Raw genomic sequence first — 17,610 nt, 5'->3', positions numbered from 1 at the left:
ATAACAGTATTTGCCAGAATTAACTCTACAAGTTTCTTTGTGTGCCAAAATTCTCTTGGAGGGGGCGGGGGAGCGGAATTTAGCTGTATAGCGGCTCTATAACTACAAGCTTTCCGGTACTTACCTCCCTATCAAAGCACATTTTACGATCTACTGCCCCTAAGTCTTCTTCAGAGATACAGAAGGACTCCTGTTTATAAATCAGAACATCCTTAGACTGTGTTGACATATTCACCCATATATTGGCAAATTCATTCCAAGCTTCACTGCCCCCATATATGGCACATAAAAGCACATCTAAAGAAGGTATAGTGCTTCAAAAACAGCAGTTAATATGGTTAGGAAGAGTAATTTGATCCTCAAAGGCTTACTTGTTTTTTTTTTGGTTTTTTTTAGAAAAATGTATTTCTTCTGAGCATATCACTAAGAGAAGTTTCAATAACATTGAAAAAAGTTATGTGTAACCAAGTATGAAAGGCCAAAGAAAAGCTGTGTTACTTTCAACTAAACGCATTTTCATCCTCTTGGATGAGAGCCATGTACTGAGAGCCATTCTCAGTCATCAGAGAATACTTTTCAGTTTAGCTATCTAGCTCTCTTCTACTGGCATTTCTTTTCCCAAATCCACATCTAGTAGTGTTCATTGTCTAGACTGGTCTGAGACTAAATCTTCTCCAGATACAAGACTTCCGAGAATCATGGCACTGGTGCCTTACTGACATGATTGTCTGCTGTGACAAGATTTCTAGGACTAAGAACTTTGACTCTTGCTTGCTTGCTCTCTCACTGTCCATAACTGTGACTATGATGCAGTCCCCCAAAATTCATCTTGCCTTTATCCTGATGTGTTTAGGTGTGTGTTATTCTATATCTCTATCATACACAGCTGGATATTTGTCAAGAATCAGATAATTTTGCATGAGCTACAAAGCTCAACATTTAGAATGTTTTAGATGTCTGTTTTCATGTTAACACTTTCCTTCATTAAAAGTAAACTAATTCAAAGGTGAAGTGTATATGGAGAGAGAATGTCTTTAGTTCCAAAAATTGACCTGAGCTCTAAAGGATAAGTGTTAAGGAGCTGATGCCTGTTTGGCCCTCTTATCCGCACTCTTGTGCAAGAGTCCTTGGTATAGTAATTAGTGCCCTCTAGGCACATTAGGAGAGAAAGTCCAGTCCTCAAACTTTGGGTGACACTTACTTCCTATGTGGGCAGGGTGGACCTTATAAGACCATTACCACCAGCAGTCTTTTTTGTCTTTGGTCAATGTCAGCTCGAACAAACATGGGCTACTTTATTGGATAACCTGTGATCAGCTGTAATAATAAAAGTAGTATAGCTATATGAAGCCAAGTTGGGGAACTTCTTCCACTCCCTGACCCGCACTTCCACAAAATGATGCTAATGTAACCACTAGTGGACATCAGGAAGACTCACAGCACAGCAGCTGTAGCTTTTCTTAGTCTGGACTCATTCAAGATACTGAGAAATACTACAATCATGGGAAAATGCTCATTTTTAAAACTTTAAAAAAAAAAACAGAACTATCTATTTTAACTGGAGATATGTGTGTATGTGTGTGTATGCATATGTATGTGAGATACAACCTTCATTATTATAAAAGATCTAAAAGTGTCTAGTCTAGACTAAAGACTACTTTCTTTCAGACTAAAAACCAAGTTTCTCTTTTGGAACAGAATACAAATACAGAAAAGCAACAGTATTTAAAATAACATTCAGAATTAATATCAAAGTTGAGACTGCTAAGAACCCGTTGACAGGAGATTAGCCTTAGGGTTGCAATCACTGAATGAGAAAAACAGATACATGAGTTTAACTCCAGGCAGTCATATTTCCATTGTGATACTGTGCATATCACTTAATTTTTGTGTCTTGAGTCTCAGCATCTGAATGTTAAATCAATTTGACTTTACAGCTGTTTCAACATAACCAGATGGAATTGAAGTGCATCTGTTTTATTGTTTTCCTTAAATATGTAAGTGAGCACATGTCAGACCATGTGTGTGTCCCTGTTTTGTAGTTAGTTTCAAATAGCTAAGCCCAATTCAGCCAGTTCCCAGGTTCAATTCTGTTCTAATAATGACTTTCTGAACTATAGGGAGAAAGCCCTTCACCTCATCCCACATAGTTCCACAAGAGGGAATCAATGCACTGTACACGTTTGAGTTCAGAAAAGACCTCAAGTTCATGGAAAGATTTTAGTCTTTAAGGTCATCATGAGAAAATTAAGAAAATGAGTTTGTTTGTAGCCCTTGAGTACATAGCAGCTGCAGCATACAGCAGTTAGAAAAAAACAGAACTGTCCATTCCTTCCCTCAGCTCTATACTTAAAGTGTGAAAATAAACAAAACATAATTTAATGTAATTGAAGAAAACATTGCTAAACATTAAGCCTAATTCTCTATATAAGAATTGTCATATTTTTCTGGTCTCCAACAACACACGTGACATTCCTTTATGTATGTGGCTCTGACTATTATGATAAGCATGATTTGAAATATTGCTGTTCAGTTTTGTGGTTATCAGATGAAAGTGCTTTGAAAGCTTTAGCTTTAATTCAGAGTGTGATGGTGATGACAGCAATGACAATATATATTGCAACAGTCCTGTGCATTTCAGGATAAAATCTTGGACACAATTTAATGGGAGCAAGTATGGTCTCTGAAGTGACTGCCATCTATAAGCAATGCAGCTTAATGAGGGTAAAAAGGAAGGAGCTATCTACTACAGTAAAAGGAAAAAAATGTCTTTTGGTCAAAGCTATCAGAATCAGTGCAAGAAAGCAGTAGAACAAATTTAACAATTTCCAGCCATACCATGGAAGTATCACTATTGTATCAAACTATAACACATCAGGTAAGAAATAATATCTACTAGAGATCTGAGTAGGCTTGGTTGGAAAAGAAGCATAAGTGAACATTTTGAACTGGAATTTCTGCTAGGTAAATAGCATCAATATTCACATTTATTCTTGGAAACAAGAGCAGTTAATTTTTTGTTACAAAAGTTGATAAGAGTGAGAGAGAGAGTGAGTGTGCAAGAGCAAAGAAAAATTTGGAAATGAAGATGGGAATATTTGATCTAAGACTGACTATGATTCTCATAGTGTGTGATGTTTCAAGCATATTTCACAACCTTCCTGCAACCAGAGGACAAAATAGTTAATATTGAAGTAGAGGTGCAGTACATTTAGCTAATTCTGAGCTGTTTAAATTTATGTACATGCAAGATATGATACCGATTATTTTCCATTTTCATTTTTTATTAAATTGTTTTGTCTTTGACATCTTTTCCTGTTTGAAAATAAGAGAATAAGAAGTACTAGGCTTCACGCAAGAAAGTAAGAATTATTTTGATCAATTCCCTAGCCATTTTTCTGTAAGATTTAAATTCTTAAGCTTTTTGAAGCCACAAAGGCAAAACAATTTAAAGTACTCTCTGGAGCATATTCACTGACAATCCAATAATTTCTGAAAACATTATCTCCACCTCTGCTCTTTAGTCTTACTGAAAAATTCTGTAAAGTACTTTATGTATTTATTTCATTTTTCTTTTAACTGTATAGTCTTCTTTTTATAGCAAGATAAGCACTGTATCTTGTTCAAATAAGTCCAAATTCAACTCTTGGTGAAAGCAGGGAGAGCCTCTGATATGTTTCCCTGAAAGATAGGCTCGGCTTATGCATTCTGTGTTTAATTTGATACCATTTAAGTTTCTTTACAAACAGTTAATTAATTTTAATCTCTATAGAATTTTTCTCAAAGTAGTACTACAGGTTGATTTACCAATAAAAGAATAACTGAATTTAACCTATTTCTCTTCAGACTACAAGTTAAAAAAAATATTCTTAACCTCTATAACCTAAAAAGATTAAAAAACTGTGAAAGTGAAATACTAACTTTGCAAAATCTTCCTTACCTCTAGCACTTTCATTTAGCACCAGCAAAATATTTTCAAGCTTTACAAAACAAATGATACAATAACTTTCTTAGAAAAGGAATGCACCAAACTAAGAAATCAGCTACATCCAAATACAGTAATTAGATTTAGCACATAATCACTCATTATATGTTCACTTGGAATCACTGTGCACAGCACTAGAAACACTCTGTACTTAAAATATGTAGTCAGTATGAAAATATCTCTTCATTCTCTAAAAACAAATGAAAGTTTTTTGTGACATTAAATTATTATAGTTCTGCCAAAATCTAAGTTTACTGGGGGGACTAAGACCCCTTTGTCCTCAGTGAAAAGATTCCATTAAAATGTTGATGTCCTTTCAGTTGCAATCACAGTCCCTATCTGCCTAAAAGATTGAACAGATGTGGAGCAGAACTGCGTTCCATAACAGCTGATACTCTTGAGGAGCCTCTGCTTTATTCCCCTAGGCAAATCTATCTATTAGATATCTATTATTCTATTAAAAATCACGGAATAGACAACTGTCGGACTTATAGAGCACAAATTGACATGCACAAAGATAATGTTTTGGGTTAACATGCTGTGCTAAGCTATCCCATCCCACTCTAAATCTTTCAAAGGATATACAAGTCTACTTATTCCCAGACAGCATACCCGTCCCAACTCCTCGAAAGAAACCGGTGTTGTGGATTCTGCATCTGCTTGTTAGAGCTAAAATGAATGTTAGTGAGAACTGAACAAGACTAAAGAGTATAAATATACAAAAATCTATACAGGTGTAATTTTCATCTCACTGACATCTAATATAAATTGAATCTGAAAAAATACTATCTATGGCAGATAAAATAAAAACTTATAATTTACTATTTACTAACTAATAAAAACTTATAATTTACTATTTCTGCATATTCAATAGTAGCTTCGCTCAAGTCAGAGAAGTTATTACAGCAGTGGTAGGAAAAAGTCCTGACACTGAGCTTAAGAGGTCACTTTGACCCATATTTTCTGTGTTGTCTAGCAAAAGAAGTATGAAAACTTTGCTGCTCAAAAAGAAAAAAAAAGAAAAAACATCTCCCAAGATGGAGATTCCACAGCCTCTCAGGAATATCTCTTTCCACATTCTACCCTAAATGATTCTAGCTAAATCCTTTCTGTTGCAAGTTTAAACTTGTGTTTCATTAACGTAAAGGATAGAGAACTCTGAGGGCCCACATTTTTCCTCAGATCTACTGCAAATAACAACATAATATGTGTGATGCCTTTCTTGTGCAGATTAAAGTGGAATTATCTGGGAATTTCTTACACATGAAACTCCACGTCATACATCTGAGTACAATACAGTTTTATACTTGTTTTTTGGAACTACAATGTTGACTACTGCTTACGTATTATTCACAATTACAACATCTTATATTTAATAAATAGCTATTAAGATATTTTTAAACCAAGTAAGTTTTATACAGTGGTGCAACTTCTGAGCTTACCATCTGCATACGTAATGTGTATGTCTTAATACCGTTACATGAACCCTATTCAGTATATCCTTTCAGTTTTGCAATAAGCCATAACCAACAAGCATACCCTATTACTTTTTACATGCATTTGACAAAAGTTTTTTAAGGATTCTATTTCTTTAATTTGCATATTAGAAAGTCACCTTTAACAATATGTCTTTCTTAAGTCAAGATTTATCATATCTACTGCTTTTTCCTTACCCACAAGGTATGTTGAGCTGTTCCAGGCGGAAATTAGTTTGATTTTACATTATGTGCTCTTGACAAAAGCATCTGCACAGTTAGTCATCACCCTGTGAACTTTTAATTGTTTACAAGTAAAGAGCTTGATTATTTGTCCAATATTTTGCCAGAAATTAAAATTCAGCTATTAAAAGTCTATTGAAGGAGAAGGAGAAGGAGAAGGAGAAGGAGAAGGAGAAGGAGAAGGAGAAGGAGAAGGAGAAGGAGAAGGAGAAGGAGAAGGAGAAGGAGAAGGAGAAGGAGAAGGAGAAGGAGAAGGAGAAGGAGAAGGAGAAGGAGAAGGAGAAGGAGAAGGAGAAGGAGAAGGAGAAGGAGAAGGAGAAGGAGAAGGAGAAGGAAGGAAGAAAAGGCTCTACAGCCTCACTTTATCCTACCTAATTTTAAGCAGCTTCCAAATTAACAAAGTAGTTATCAGGAACAGATGGGTAACTTGCATGTTAGGTCCACCTAAGGAACCTGAACAATTATACTTCAAAACATGGGTAAATATTTGAGCTGGGATAAACCTGGGCTTAGCTACCTTCTCTAGACTTCTAGAACTTCACCTATTATCCATGATTTCTCAAAAGATAATAATTAACAGCTCTGAGATTACTTCATTTTAAGTGTTTCAAAAGTCTCTCACTCATGTGATTTAAAAACTTAGGTCCCTTGGCAACTCTTTTGGGTTTGGATTTTTTTTTTTCCTTAAACTTCAGTATTGTTTAAGAAACTATCAACTGACCTGAATCCTCTTTGCTTTAGACTTGCTTTCCAACTAGTTCAGTTGACAGAAATTCCAATTTTAATGAAATCCACTTCCTTGAATTTCATTAAGTAAATTTTGCTCGTTTGCCCCTCCCCAATAATACATCATTATTTTCCATTCCCATACGTTGCTTCACTACTGGAAATAATACAAGAAGTTCTCATACATGGGCATTCAGTATTTTCAGCATTAAAAAAAAGTCAACATATGTTCTAAAAACTTCACTTAATTTTTGTGGTTGGTGGTTTGTTATGGATCTTGTTCCACAGCAATGCAATTACAGTGGCAATACTCCACTTTTTTTAAAGATAATTACACCATTTTTCCCAAAGGATGTCTCCTACTGTATTGTGGACCATTGACCATCTGCTCCAAATTATCTTCATTTAAGACAGCATCTCTCACCTTTTTTCCCCTACTATTTCTTCTTGAACAAATGTTACCCTTCTATATCAAACTTCCAGTCCTGAAATATGTTCTACTGTATGCATGCTATGTCAGTTTATAGATTTGTACAGTGGATCAGCAAGACTGAAGTCTTGCCTCCTAAACTGTAATGAAATCTGCTGTTGTTGAATATTTAGCAAATAATACAATGCAGCACTCTCAACATATTTCATTCTTTTTTTTCCCCCATTCTGGTATAGACCCATTCTGAATAGACCCTAGTTATGCAGGCATATTTATAAAGAACAGCTTTTCACATATTTTTACATGTTACTTAATTCATTTACAGAAAAACAGAGATGAACAGCCATTTTTAGACCATTGCATTTTCTGTCCTTTCTCTCCAGCCTGCTTTTTTACCAAAATTTCTTAAACACCTTTTCTCTTCTTCAGAGTACACTGCATATATTCTGTTTAAACGGATAATTTCTTCCTGAGTCAAGTTTTACCTTTGGTTTGATTACAAGCTTTTTTTCTTAATGTTTCTCTAATGCTATCCATCACACACAACACCGTCCATTTTTCCCCCCAAATAAGTAATTTCCCTGAGTCTAAAGTTACAATAACTGCAAAGGTAAGTGGCTATTCTTTTTTATTGTCAGTTAAAAAAATAATAGTAATAATAAAAATCACACAAGGTAACAGAACTTTATCTTTAAAAATAAGATAATATAAATTTTAATACCTTGCCAAGGAGGAAATTTTAGTTTTATTTACAAATCAATGGTACACACACACACACGCACACACACATGCACAAAATTGTGAAAATATCAACAACAAGACATCTTTCTCTTTCCTTCATTTAAATTTACCCACATGATTGAATACTAAAAACTGACACAAAATATTTTTATTCCTGAAGTCATTTTTTTCCAGATTTTAGTTTGGCTTCTGTTCATAGATATAACAGATTTTTAGTGTTTATACTCATTCACCCAAGACTACAATAAATGTTAATTAAGAAAAAAAAAAACAGAACCCTGTTTATATCAACTTGATCTACATAAAGCATTAGCTGCCACTGCAAATATGTAATTCAAATGTGCTGGCATCTAACAGCTTGTATACCTTGCTCCAGATTTCTAGGATTCACAAACTTACATTTAGAATTGATCTAATATGCATTCTGTAGCACAGATATTAGAATATATACTTGAAATTTTAGTATTTCGAAGAAGTTAAGTTACTATTTTGGGAGTAATTAAACCTATTAGGACGTGCATCTGTTGAACATGCTGCCATTTTCTCCCATTTCTTTTAAGGACCAAATTAGTATACATGGACAATTTAGTAATATTTAATTAACAAAGAGATCATAAATTACTTTAAGAAAAGAAAAAAAAGTTTCCCAGTTTCCTAATGGGAAATTCCAATTGAAAGAAACATATTTTGCAGTTTAGAATGACAGCAGGAAACAATACCACGTTTTCACACTAGCAAGAGAAGTGTTCAAGAGCCTGATGCCAATTTTTAGGTTGTGCAACAGATGGACTACATGAAAAACGTCTCATGAACACTAAAACGAAGGGAGAAACAAATCACAGAAGAAAGTAGGATCTAGCTATTATTTAAAGTAAAAAAAGTGATATGCAGGCATATTGACAAAAACAGATCCACAGATAATGTAATCACAACCCTTTTCTTCTGTGAAAGAACAGGCTAATCAGCCTACTCTCACAATGCCTACTCCACAAAATACTGCCAGGGCAGAAGGCCTTATTATATTAAAACTTTTCCCCATTCAGTTATCTTTGTTATTGCTACAACCTCATCCCCACTGCCTTTCTTGTTTATTTATCTACTGCATGCCATTTGTAGAGGCTTTACTCTTCTTCATTACCTTATGTTCATAATTTATACGTTCATAATTTTTATATGTACATAATTTATCCTTCATTTTAAGGTTCTATATCCTCTCCTCTTAAAGTTTTTCTTGCCTGATCATTGCTTTCCCTAATATTAATTGATTATATAATTTTAGAAACATCTCTGCCTTTATTTCAGCTTGAAAAAAAACTTCTTTTTCTCCAAGTTATCCAGTTTTCTTCATTAGCAGCTCTGAAGTTGTGACAAAAGGCCAGCTGGTCTGATCAGTGCAAGACAACCCAATATCCTGATGTCCAGACCAACAAGAGGAAAAATGGCAGTTCTCCATGGGGTAATCTTCTCTGACTTAGCAACTCTACATCATAAAGCTGGGGCAGAGCCTAGTTCCCATCCCTAATGCTCGATTCGTGCAGAAAAAGCATCCTCTTTATGGAAAAAGGAGAGAAATAGGTTCAGGACAAAGGAAGAGAAATGAACTTGCTCTTTTTTGTTGTTTTTGTTGCTTTGTTTTTCTTGCATTAGCAGCAAGATTCTATCCTCCACAGAGCTTGCAGGCCCTTTAACTAGGGAGACTGACAACACAGTAATGGCCACTCTTCGTAATCTTTCAGATGTGTGAACACTCACTAATGCAAAGGGGCCTGGAGTGTCACACTTTTCAGTTATTTCAAACTGAGCATGGACTTTAAGTACAAGTTATGACATGCTCCATACCACACTGAATCTGATCAAATTGGATCAAGGGGATCAAGATCAAGCAAATGTGGCAGCGAGTCTAAGTAGGGAGAAGAACTGGGAATCTAGTGTAGGTTAGTTGAGGCAAAACATGCCTGCCTAGGGATTACACTTAGTAATCTGCTCTGGTAAGCAATTACCCTTAAAGAGTAATACTCCCTCCTCCCCTAAATTAACGCTCAATTGCTTCAGCTTAGGCTAATAATTGCTTCTTCCACCATCAGAGGATGCCAGCCCAGTTAGGGCTCTGATATACAGTTGGAAAAGTTTGGATTCAAGTCCAGAGTTCCCTTCAGTTTTGAAGAAAGTCTGTTTTACACATCCCATCACATGGATGTTTTGAAGATAGCTACACTAAGGATTGCGAGGCACACAAATACTATGGTGGAAGATTGCATCTACACTTGTCTAGAGTGCCTGATGTAGCGTCAGGAATATGCTCTGTTACCTGTTAGACTCGCGTATCTGGCATAAGGGCAAGGGGCATGCATGCAGTAAGGCTCCATGGTGCTGCCAAGAGGCAGTGAAAGTGTATTTGAAGTATCAGTCTCCAATGCATTCCTGGGAGTGAAATTGGAGTCATATGAGCTTTTGCTGACCACTGGCTGTCAAATAACCACACAGCTCTTTCCTTTTCTGTATCCTTGAGGAGAAATTCCCATATCAAATGAATAAAGACTGCGGACACGGCTGTTATTAGAACGCTTTGGGGCAGGTGGAGTATCTTTGCATTTAGCAACATCAAATTTGAGTTCTAATAATCAAGATATTCAAACTTAAAAAAATAATAATAATAATAATTTTATTATCCTAAACTGCTTTTCAACAAAGGAGAGAAAAGAATGTCGTTAAGTAGAAGAAAAAAAAAAGGAGGAGAAATGAGATGGAGATGTGTCTTCCGTTAAGGAATCACTGGCCAAATGGAAGAAATAGAGATGTAGGCAGTGATAAATCTTTTGTTTTCATTGCCTTCATCTTAATGAATTTGAAATAAAGTCTGAAATGGCATGAGGAGTCTTATAAAACTTAGTTTCTAACTATTAGCTTAAACTTGCACATTCAGTTTCAACCTTAGGTTCATGACTAAATATTTGTCTTACTCTATGGCTGGGAATGACCTCTTCCTCAGCTGAAGTAACTACTTCCTTTCAAAAGTTTTGGTTTTATTCTTCTTCTGCAAAAAAATAGTGTGCAGCTGAGCTAAACTTTAACAAGATTTAAACTCTACTTCTTTAAGATCAACAATTTCTCATAGCTAAGAGTTGTTCCCATATGTACTTCAAAGGCTTGTACTTCAGGCCGTGGACTTCCCAGCAGCGTGTCCTGCCTTTGAAGTCTTTGAAGTATCCATAGGAGATGCTCCAAACAAAGAGAAACTGGCAATCTTTAAAAAGTAGACTTTAAATTTACTTATGGAAAAAGCCACAAAAAAGAGGGAGGGTTGCTTTTTAAAACTGATTCTTTTTTGTTGTCTCCTCAGAGAGCAGTAGATTTCAAGAAAAAGGATGTTGTTGTAGCAGGAATTACTATTTATCAGTGGAAACAGTCAGTGTCACACAATGAAATGTGTGCCAACTCTAAAAAGAAATATAGATTTAAAATAAGTAAATATTTCCAGAAATAATATTTTATGCTTATTAAAAATCTAAATTCCTGAGTCGCCTTATTCATTCCTGACTTTCAAAGTCCAGCCACCCACATATATTTAAAAGAATTCGTGCTCATTTTTTTCTTAAATGTTTACAGAAGTGACTGGTTAAAAATATACCGTCTGTAAATCATAGTATATGCAAAAAAAATTTAATCTCCATCTTCATTTGTACTTACATCTCCACCTTCACAATGTTCTTTACAAGAAGATTAGATCTAGCAAAGACTGTTCAACAACATTTTCCTTTCAGAAAATATGGAATATGAAATAGGCTATTAAACATTTGTTTTGGTTAATTTTTTTTGTGGAAGGGGAGATAGTTACTTTAAAATATTGAGGAAGCTAGTTTCATAATCTTAAAACACATCACCATTTTCTATCTGAAAGGGCTATTTTAAAGTGTAAGCTGTTTATAGTAAATATATACATATATATATATATATATATATACACACAGCCCTTAAATGATTTAAATGAAAGTGAAATATTTCAAGGTCATTTCAAGGTAAACCTAATTATAGAACTGTTTCATTCTTCAATCTCCGTTTCTTACAATTTGAGGGTTTTTTTTTTTTTTTACTTCCTATCCTATTTCAGAACAGGAAAGAATAAAAAAACTTAGGAGAATTTCAATAAACAAAATAGGTATTTCTTGCCTTAAAAAATTAAATTATCTTATACGTTTAACAAATTTCGTCAACAAACTTTTAGAAAGACAGCTTCTAAAATTTGCTGACTTTTTTTTTATACATGGAAAAGTTACGAATAGTTTTATGCACTGCCGTTTCTGACTGTCCACTTCTCACCATTTGCTAGCTAAACATACATCTTATTTGAACTTAGATGATAAGCAGACATTACCTGCTGTACCTGCACTCTGTCTTGCAGAGTTAGAGGCTTATTACAGGTAGCCTCACCATGTAACAGGTATTGATTATTTCTTAATTTTATTTTTGTATTTCAAGTTTAGATAGATAGTAGTGTTATATAGCAATGGTATCAACAAACATCCAGGGATATAATTTAGCTGTACTATTTGACCTGTTGTACTAGCACCTCTTTCATATTACCACATTTTTCTTCAAAATTTAAGTTTTAAATAAAACCAAAAGACATAGCTGTTCGCAACTGCAGAGAACACAGACAGAGCACAACTGATTTATTGGCAGCTGCAACCTCAAACACGCAGAATTCAGCAAATGAAGCATACTTATAGGAATACTTATGCTAATAAATCCACAGTACTTATTATGCACTACTTTGCAAACAGAACGCCTTGTGGTTTAGTTAAGATTTCTGAAAGCTATACAGTAGCTAGGCCCCCCTGCCTTTGTACACATGAATATATCTGCACACAGCCCAACACTTTAGCCTTACCAGTGCTGTCATCATAAACAACAGTGACTGTTTTCCACTTGAAGAACTGCACAAGGTCAAGGATGGCACGGCTGAGTGAAGAGAAATCTGGATAGAGGCTGACATAGAAGGAGTCCTTGTTGTCTGACACCTGATGTTTCCAGCGGGTCTGGATATGTGGAACGCCCAAAGCGTTGCAGATGGACTGCACCGCGTTGGCTGAGGAGCTGTGGGACGGTCCGAAGATGGCAGCCACCCCAAGGGACAGCTGATCGCAGGCTGAAGAGGAGACAGAAGTCTGTCAATGATGAGAGGAAAGAAAGCAGTGTGCCAAAAGGTATCGCACAATTTACGTTAATTAAAAGGCACTCCAAGAAATACAGCTTTATTGCTGAGAGAGCTCCTTTCCTGTTCAAGTTTAACACTTTCTTTTACACAGGTTTCAACTTCAGAATAAATTTCTAAACTTTCACTATGAGCTGATGAATAGCAGCCCTTAACATCTAAATAGCACTCAGCTACAAACTCCTAGGTCAGTGGAAAGCAAAGGCCAGCAGTTACCTATGTTTTAAAAAACACTGACAAGATGTGAGATTTATGCTCAGATGTGTCTTACGTTTGGAGAAAGGCCATATGGGACAGCATCCTAAGTTAGGTTGTTTAGGCATTAACTTTTTCCTCAATCCAGTAACACTGTTTGTACTGAGAACTTAATTACTCAGAAATTGTGCATGTTAAGTCGATTTAATTCTAGCCAAGTATCAAGTAGATGATAAATTTCATTGAAAGGGATATTTGAATTTCTATATCTGAAGAGCATATACATTGACTAGCAGAAGGTCGAGGCCAAGATTTTTCCTAACAGAAAATTAAATTGCTATCTGCCAATGAACAAAATTCAGTGTGCATTGTGAAACACTGGAGATACTCTGTTTTGCTATACCTGTACTAGTAAATAAAACTGGCCCTGAGAGTCACTGACATGATACTGCAGCATTCAACTGGCTTAGCTCACCTTTTTCCAGTACAGGGTACTAGAAACAGTCTCTGGTCTGTATCATCTCTCACAGTATGTTCAGGCACTATCGGGGAGAATATTAGTTGGCAGGTGCCAAAAACAGGCCAGGAAAATTAGGCAGCAGAGGTGACTATAGGCCACTGTTTCAGCCTATGCCTGCTGCTATTTAGATCACTACGATAGATGCAGCCTTTGTGAGTATGCAGTTCTGAAACACAACAGGTTGTCTTTCAAGATAACATCGAACTTGGTAGAGAGAAGTTAGGAAAAGTGTCTCCGTAATGCAATCTGCATGTGTGCATTGATAGGAGATTTGATTAACTAATATTGTTATAACACCATCTATGTCCATCACAGCTGAGGAAACAAGCAGTAGAAATGTATATTGCTGCATTACTTTCCTCAGCAAGTCAAAAATAATTATTTTAGTGTTCATACCAACCTTTTCTAACATGATGGAAATGCTGCTATGCCTTTCAAGTGCACTCTGGAAACTATGCTGGCACACCCTTTCATCCCTGCATAGCCCCAGTGATTTAAATGAACTTCTCATGTATGCACAGGATCCCTGTTGCATTACTGAGCATCGGATCAGGGCCTAAGTGACTAGCTTGATTTAAAAAAAAAAAATGCTAATGTTGCCCTTCCTAAGAGTAATCAACAAGCTTTATGCAAATGTCAGTGAATGGGATCACTAACAACGGCGATAGCTACCAGATGGCTTTTCAATGGGCTTTTTTTCCATTTCCGAGATTTGAATAATGCAATACTTTCACACGTGATTTAATATGGCACTGCTCTACAAGAAGCATACGAGTTTTTCTAGTGTATTGAGGGATATTTAGTTTGCATTTATGTTATTTTCCACTGAAACAGTAACTTGGGAATATTATTGTCTTGCCTTCAGGTTACTCTTTTGTACAGTACCTTTGAAGATCCATTAATATTTCATCTGAATTCAACTTCCAGAGTATGTGTTACTAAGAGGTCTAAGAAGACTATTTCTGATGCAGTGCCTACCTGCTCACGGATGGATGTAATAATGAACAACAAAATGAGTCAAATGCTTAAGCCTCATTGTTAAAAACCTGCTTTGCAGCCATCATAATAACACGAACCATTTTATGTTAACCTTTAGCTTTTGATTCCGAGCTAAAGCACCTATCAGCATAAATGTAGTTGTCTATGCTGTGCATGGATGAAGCAAAAAGCTATTAGCACTGGAAGATTACATAGATTTTGATACAGTCCAAATAGTTACCAATAAAGAGTACATTTTCATCCCAAGATGCAAATAGGAATCATGAATGTACCCAATCTATTGTTATGCATATGTTGTCATTCTAACTTCTGCTATTCCCTTCTATCAAGGATTAGCACCATAACAATAGTAGGGCTAGCTTGCACCTTCAGGTAAACTTCAAGTAAGGGCTGCCTATAAAGGAATTGTCTCAGGAAAGGCTTAAAGAATTAAAGGCTACAGAACAAACTTCTCTATTCCCTGTTTCCTCTCTTAGGAATGGAGAGAAATTCAATTGCAGTCCCTTGCAAAAAGGGACTGCTGCCCTCTGTCCCGTTAAATTTCACAGGAGAGTAGGTGCTGGTGATAGGAAGAAGTTGAATTTGGAAGACGGGGAGGAAAGGAGAGAGGTCATAATTAAGGATCACCTCATTCCCTGTTGGCTGAGATGGAAAGGAAACAGTAGTCTCTCCAAACGTGCTTTACTCCATCATCCAAAACAGCAGAATAATAACTCAGACACACTGTGCTAAAAGTAATGTTTGCCTCTCTCTCTCCTCTTCCTCCCCACACTATCCTCTGCAAAGAAACCATCTTGCTAGGCGTAAAAATCTAGCCCATAGTATTTTTCATAAATCAAGGCATCTTACAACGATAAAAATGTGAACATTTCTATACAAATATAGATTCTGTCTGTTCTCATGCCTAACATCAATATCCTTATGCTGGAATAATTTCTTTAGCAAATGAACAGGTAAAACAGCTTAGCAAGATTTATTTCAACGAGTTAAAAAAAAGTTGCTCACCACTTCTAAGCTGAAGTTTTAATCGGTATTATATACTACTTTTAAGATGTACTTCATGTACATTCATCTTGATTCAGCAGCTTTTCCTTAGCCAGCATTTATAGTTTCATATCAAATGTTTTTATTCAGCTTAGCCCACTACAGTACCACAAATCTTATGTTGTATAATGCTTTCAGTCTTGAACACCTGGGATTAGCATTTTAGGACCAGATCGCTCAGGACATTTGAACTGGAAACCTGCCATAAGAAGCACTTGCTGATCTCTGATCTTTTCACCTCTCTTATTTTATTATTAAGGATAAAATTCTTATGTAATTGGCTTTTCAATTTATTAAAAGAATGTTTTCAAAGAGAATGTAACACAGTGCAAACTTCAGCCCTACTGATTTCTGACACCAGGCTTTGTATTTTACCCTGTAAAATACATATATTAAATTTTTCTGTGCTATTGCAATGTGGCATCACACTGTTGCAGAGTAAAATGTAAAGCAATCTGAGAACTTCAATTCTTGTAAGAATCAAAGATTTGAAATTTTAGGAAAATGTTCAGAATAGTTTAGTTTTAACTTTTTTTTTCCTTGAAGTAAATCTTTTAAAGTTAGGAAAAAATTTCTGAACTGAGGCCTAGACATTCACCTGGTAGAAATATTCTTAAGCACAGTCTTAATTTTTAAGCTTATTTTTATGCCTTGTTGACATAAGATGGACAAAACTACAACTTCTTGCTCCCCTTGGAAACCCAGACCTAAGCATATGCTAAAGGCGCTCCTGGATACGTACTTAAAGTGATTGAATGCTTAAAATTGAGCTGGAGCCCTGGTGAGTATTGAAGAAGGGTATTTTAGCCATGAAGTTCTAAAAATTAATATCCAGATCCTTAATCAAGGAGGGGGTTTTGTAGGTCTGCCTCTAAAGATCTTGGAAACAGCAGGTGAGAACAGCTTCCGTATTAAGAACCCAATTTTATTTGCAGATTACGTTTTGCTGGCAATATCAACAGAATTAAAACGTATCCTGTCTCTAAAACATTCTCTTCATCTCCTGTTACGAAGTACATGCTGTTCAGGGAAAGCCTAGCCCATGGGTAGCTCCTCCACGGTTGAGTCACTGAGACACTGCGGGGATTGCAGCTTAGGCAACACCCCTGAAGTAAAACACATTACTACTTATGCCGGCACCTGTATGATGGCAGGTTCTGCTACATCACTAAGTACTGAAGTGAGCTGGGCAGAATAGGTCTCTAATGACATATAGTCATGGCCACACCCTGAAATACTTAATGCTGTGAGCCAAATTCACAGCCTCCTCCAAGTTCACCTAGCACTTTCCAGGGCAGAGTTTGGAGATACTGTTTTCTGACTCTAAAGAAACTAATCTCTGAAACACCCCAATTGCAAAGCTCATAAAAAAAATGATTTCAGACTTTAAATGTTTAAACAAAGAAAGAGGGGCAGTAGAAGCAGAACTGACATAATGTAATTTTCAAGCAGTTACCATTAGAGCCTTCAAAGGACAGTCTTCAAACACTCTTTTGATGTCAGCTGCGAGCTACAACCTTGTACAGGATCGTTTCGTATGGCTTTATGGTCAGATATTTTTCAGAGTACATGAACCAACCAAGTCTTAGCCACTGATATAAAATGTAAATCTGCAAGAGGTTACCTTTTTTGGATGCTTCAAAACTGTCATAGAGATTTATCTTTTGAGTGTCGTATGTTAATGTGGTGTTTGGTAGGAGAGTTCTGTTTCTGTTGATTGTGTTCACGGCAAATCTGAAGGCTAATTCTTCTGCTCCCATTGGACCAGATTCCACACACTCAAAAATACCTCCTGATAGTGAGAGAGAGAGAAACAAAACAAAACAAAACAGAAGGAAAGAAAGAAAAGAAAACAGTAAGCCACAAGATCAGCCTGAAATTTGTAACTTAACAGACCTTATACAGTGCAATTTGTCTAAAATATCTCATAATTTAGGTGAGGTTTGGGTCAAATCTTAACTAACAAAACACCATATGTTAAACAAACTTACCTTGCAGAAAACCTGTAATTTTTCCCGTACAACATTTTACTGATGTGAA

General features: G+C 35.9%; 1 protein-coding gene across 3 annotated transcripts in view; it reads right to left on the bottom strand.

Moving 5' to 3' along the window:
- Window positions 1–17,610, bottom strand: part of GRIK2 (glutamate ionotropic receptor kainate type subunit 2) — a 424,245-nt gene that overhangs the window by 273,504 nt on the left and 133,131 nt on the right. For all 3 annotated transcript variants that reach the window (XM_068937889.1, XM_068937891.1, XM_068937890.1), the window contains 2 exons: window positions 17,195–17,362; window positions 12,489–12,746 (listed from right to left, as the gene is read on the bottom strand). In XM_068937889.1, the coding sequence (XP_068793990.1) occupies window positions 12,489–12,746; window positions 17,195–17,362 (426 nt within the window). The remainder of the gene's footprint in view (window positions 1–12,488; window positions 12,747–17,194; window positions 17,363–17,610) is intronic.

This window comes from Struthio camelus, chromosome 3 (genome assembly GCF_040807025.1).
Source record: "Struthio camelus isolate bStrCam1 chromosome 3, bStrCam1.hap1, whole genome shotgun sequence".
Classification (NCBI taxonomy): Eukaryota; Metazoa; Chordata; class Aves; order Struthioniformes; family Struthionidae; genus Struthio; species Struthio camelus.
The sequence above is the reverse complement of the archived record's forward strand: the minus strand, read 5'-3'. Positions and strand labels throughout refer to the sequence as shown.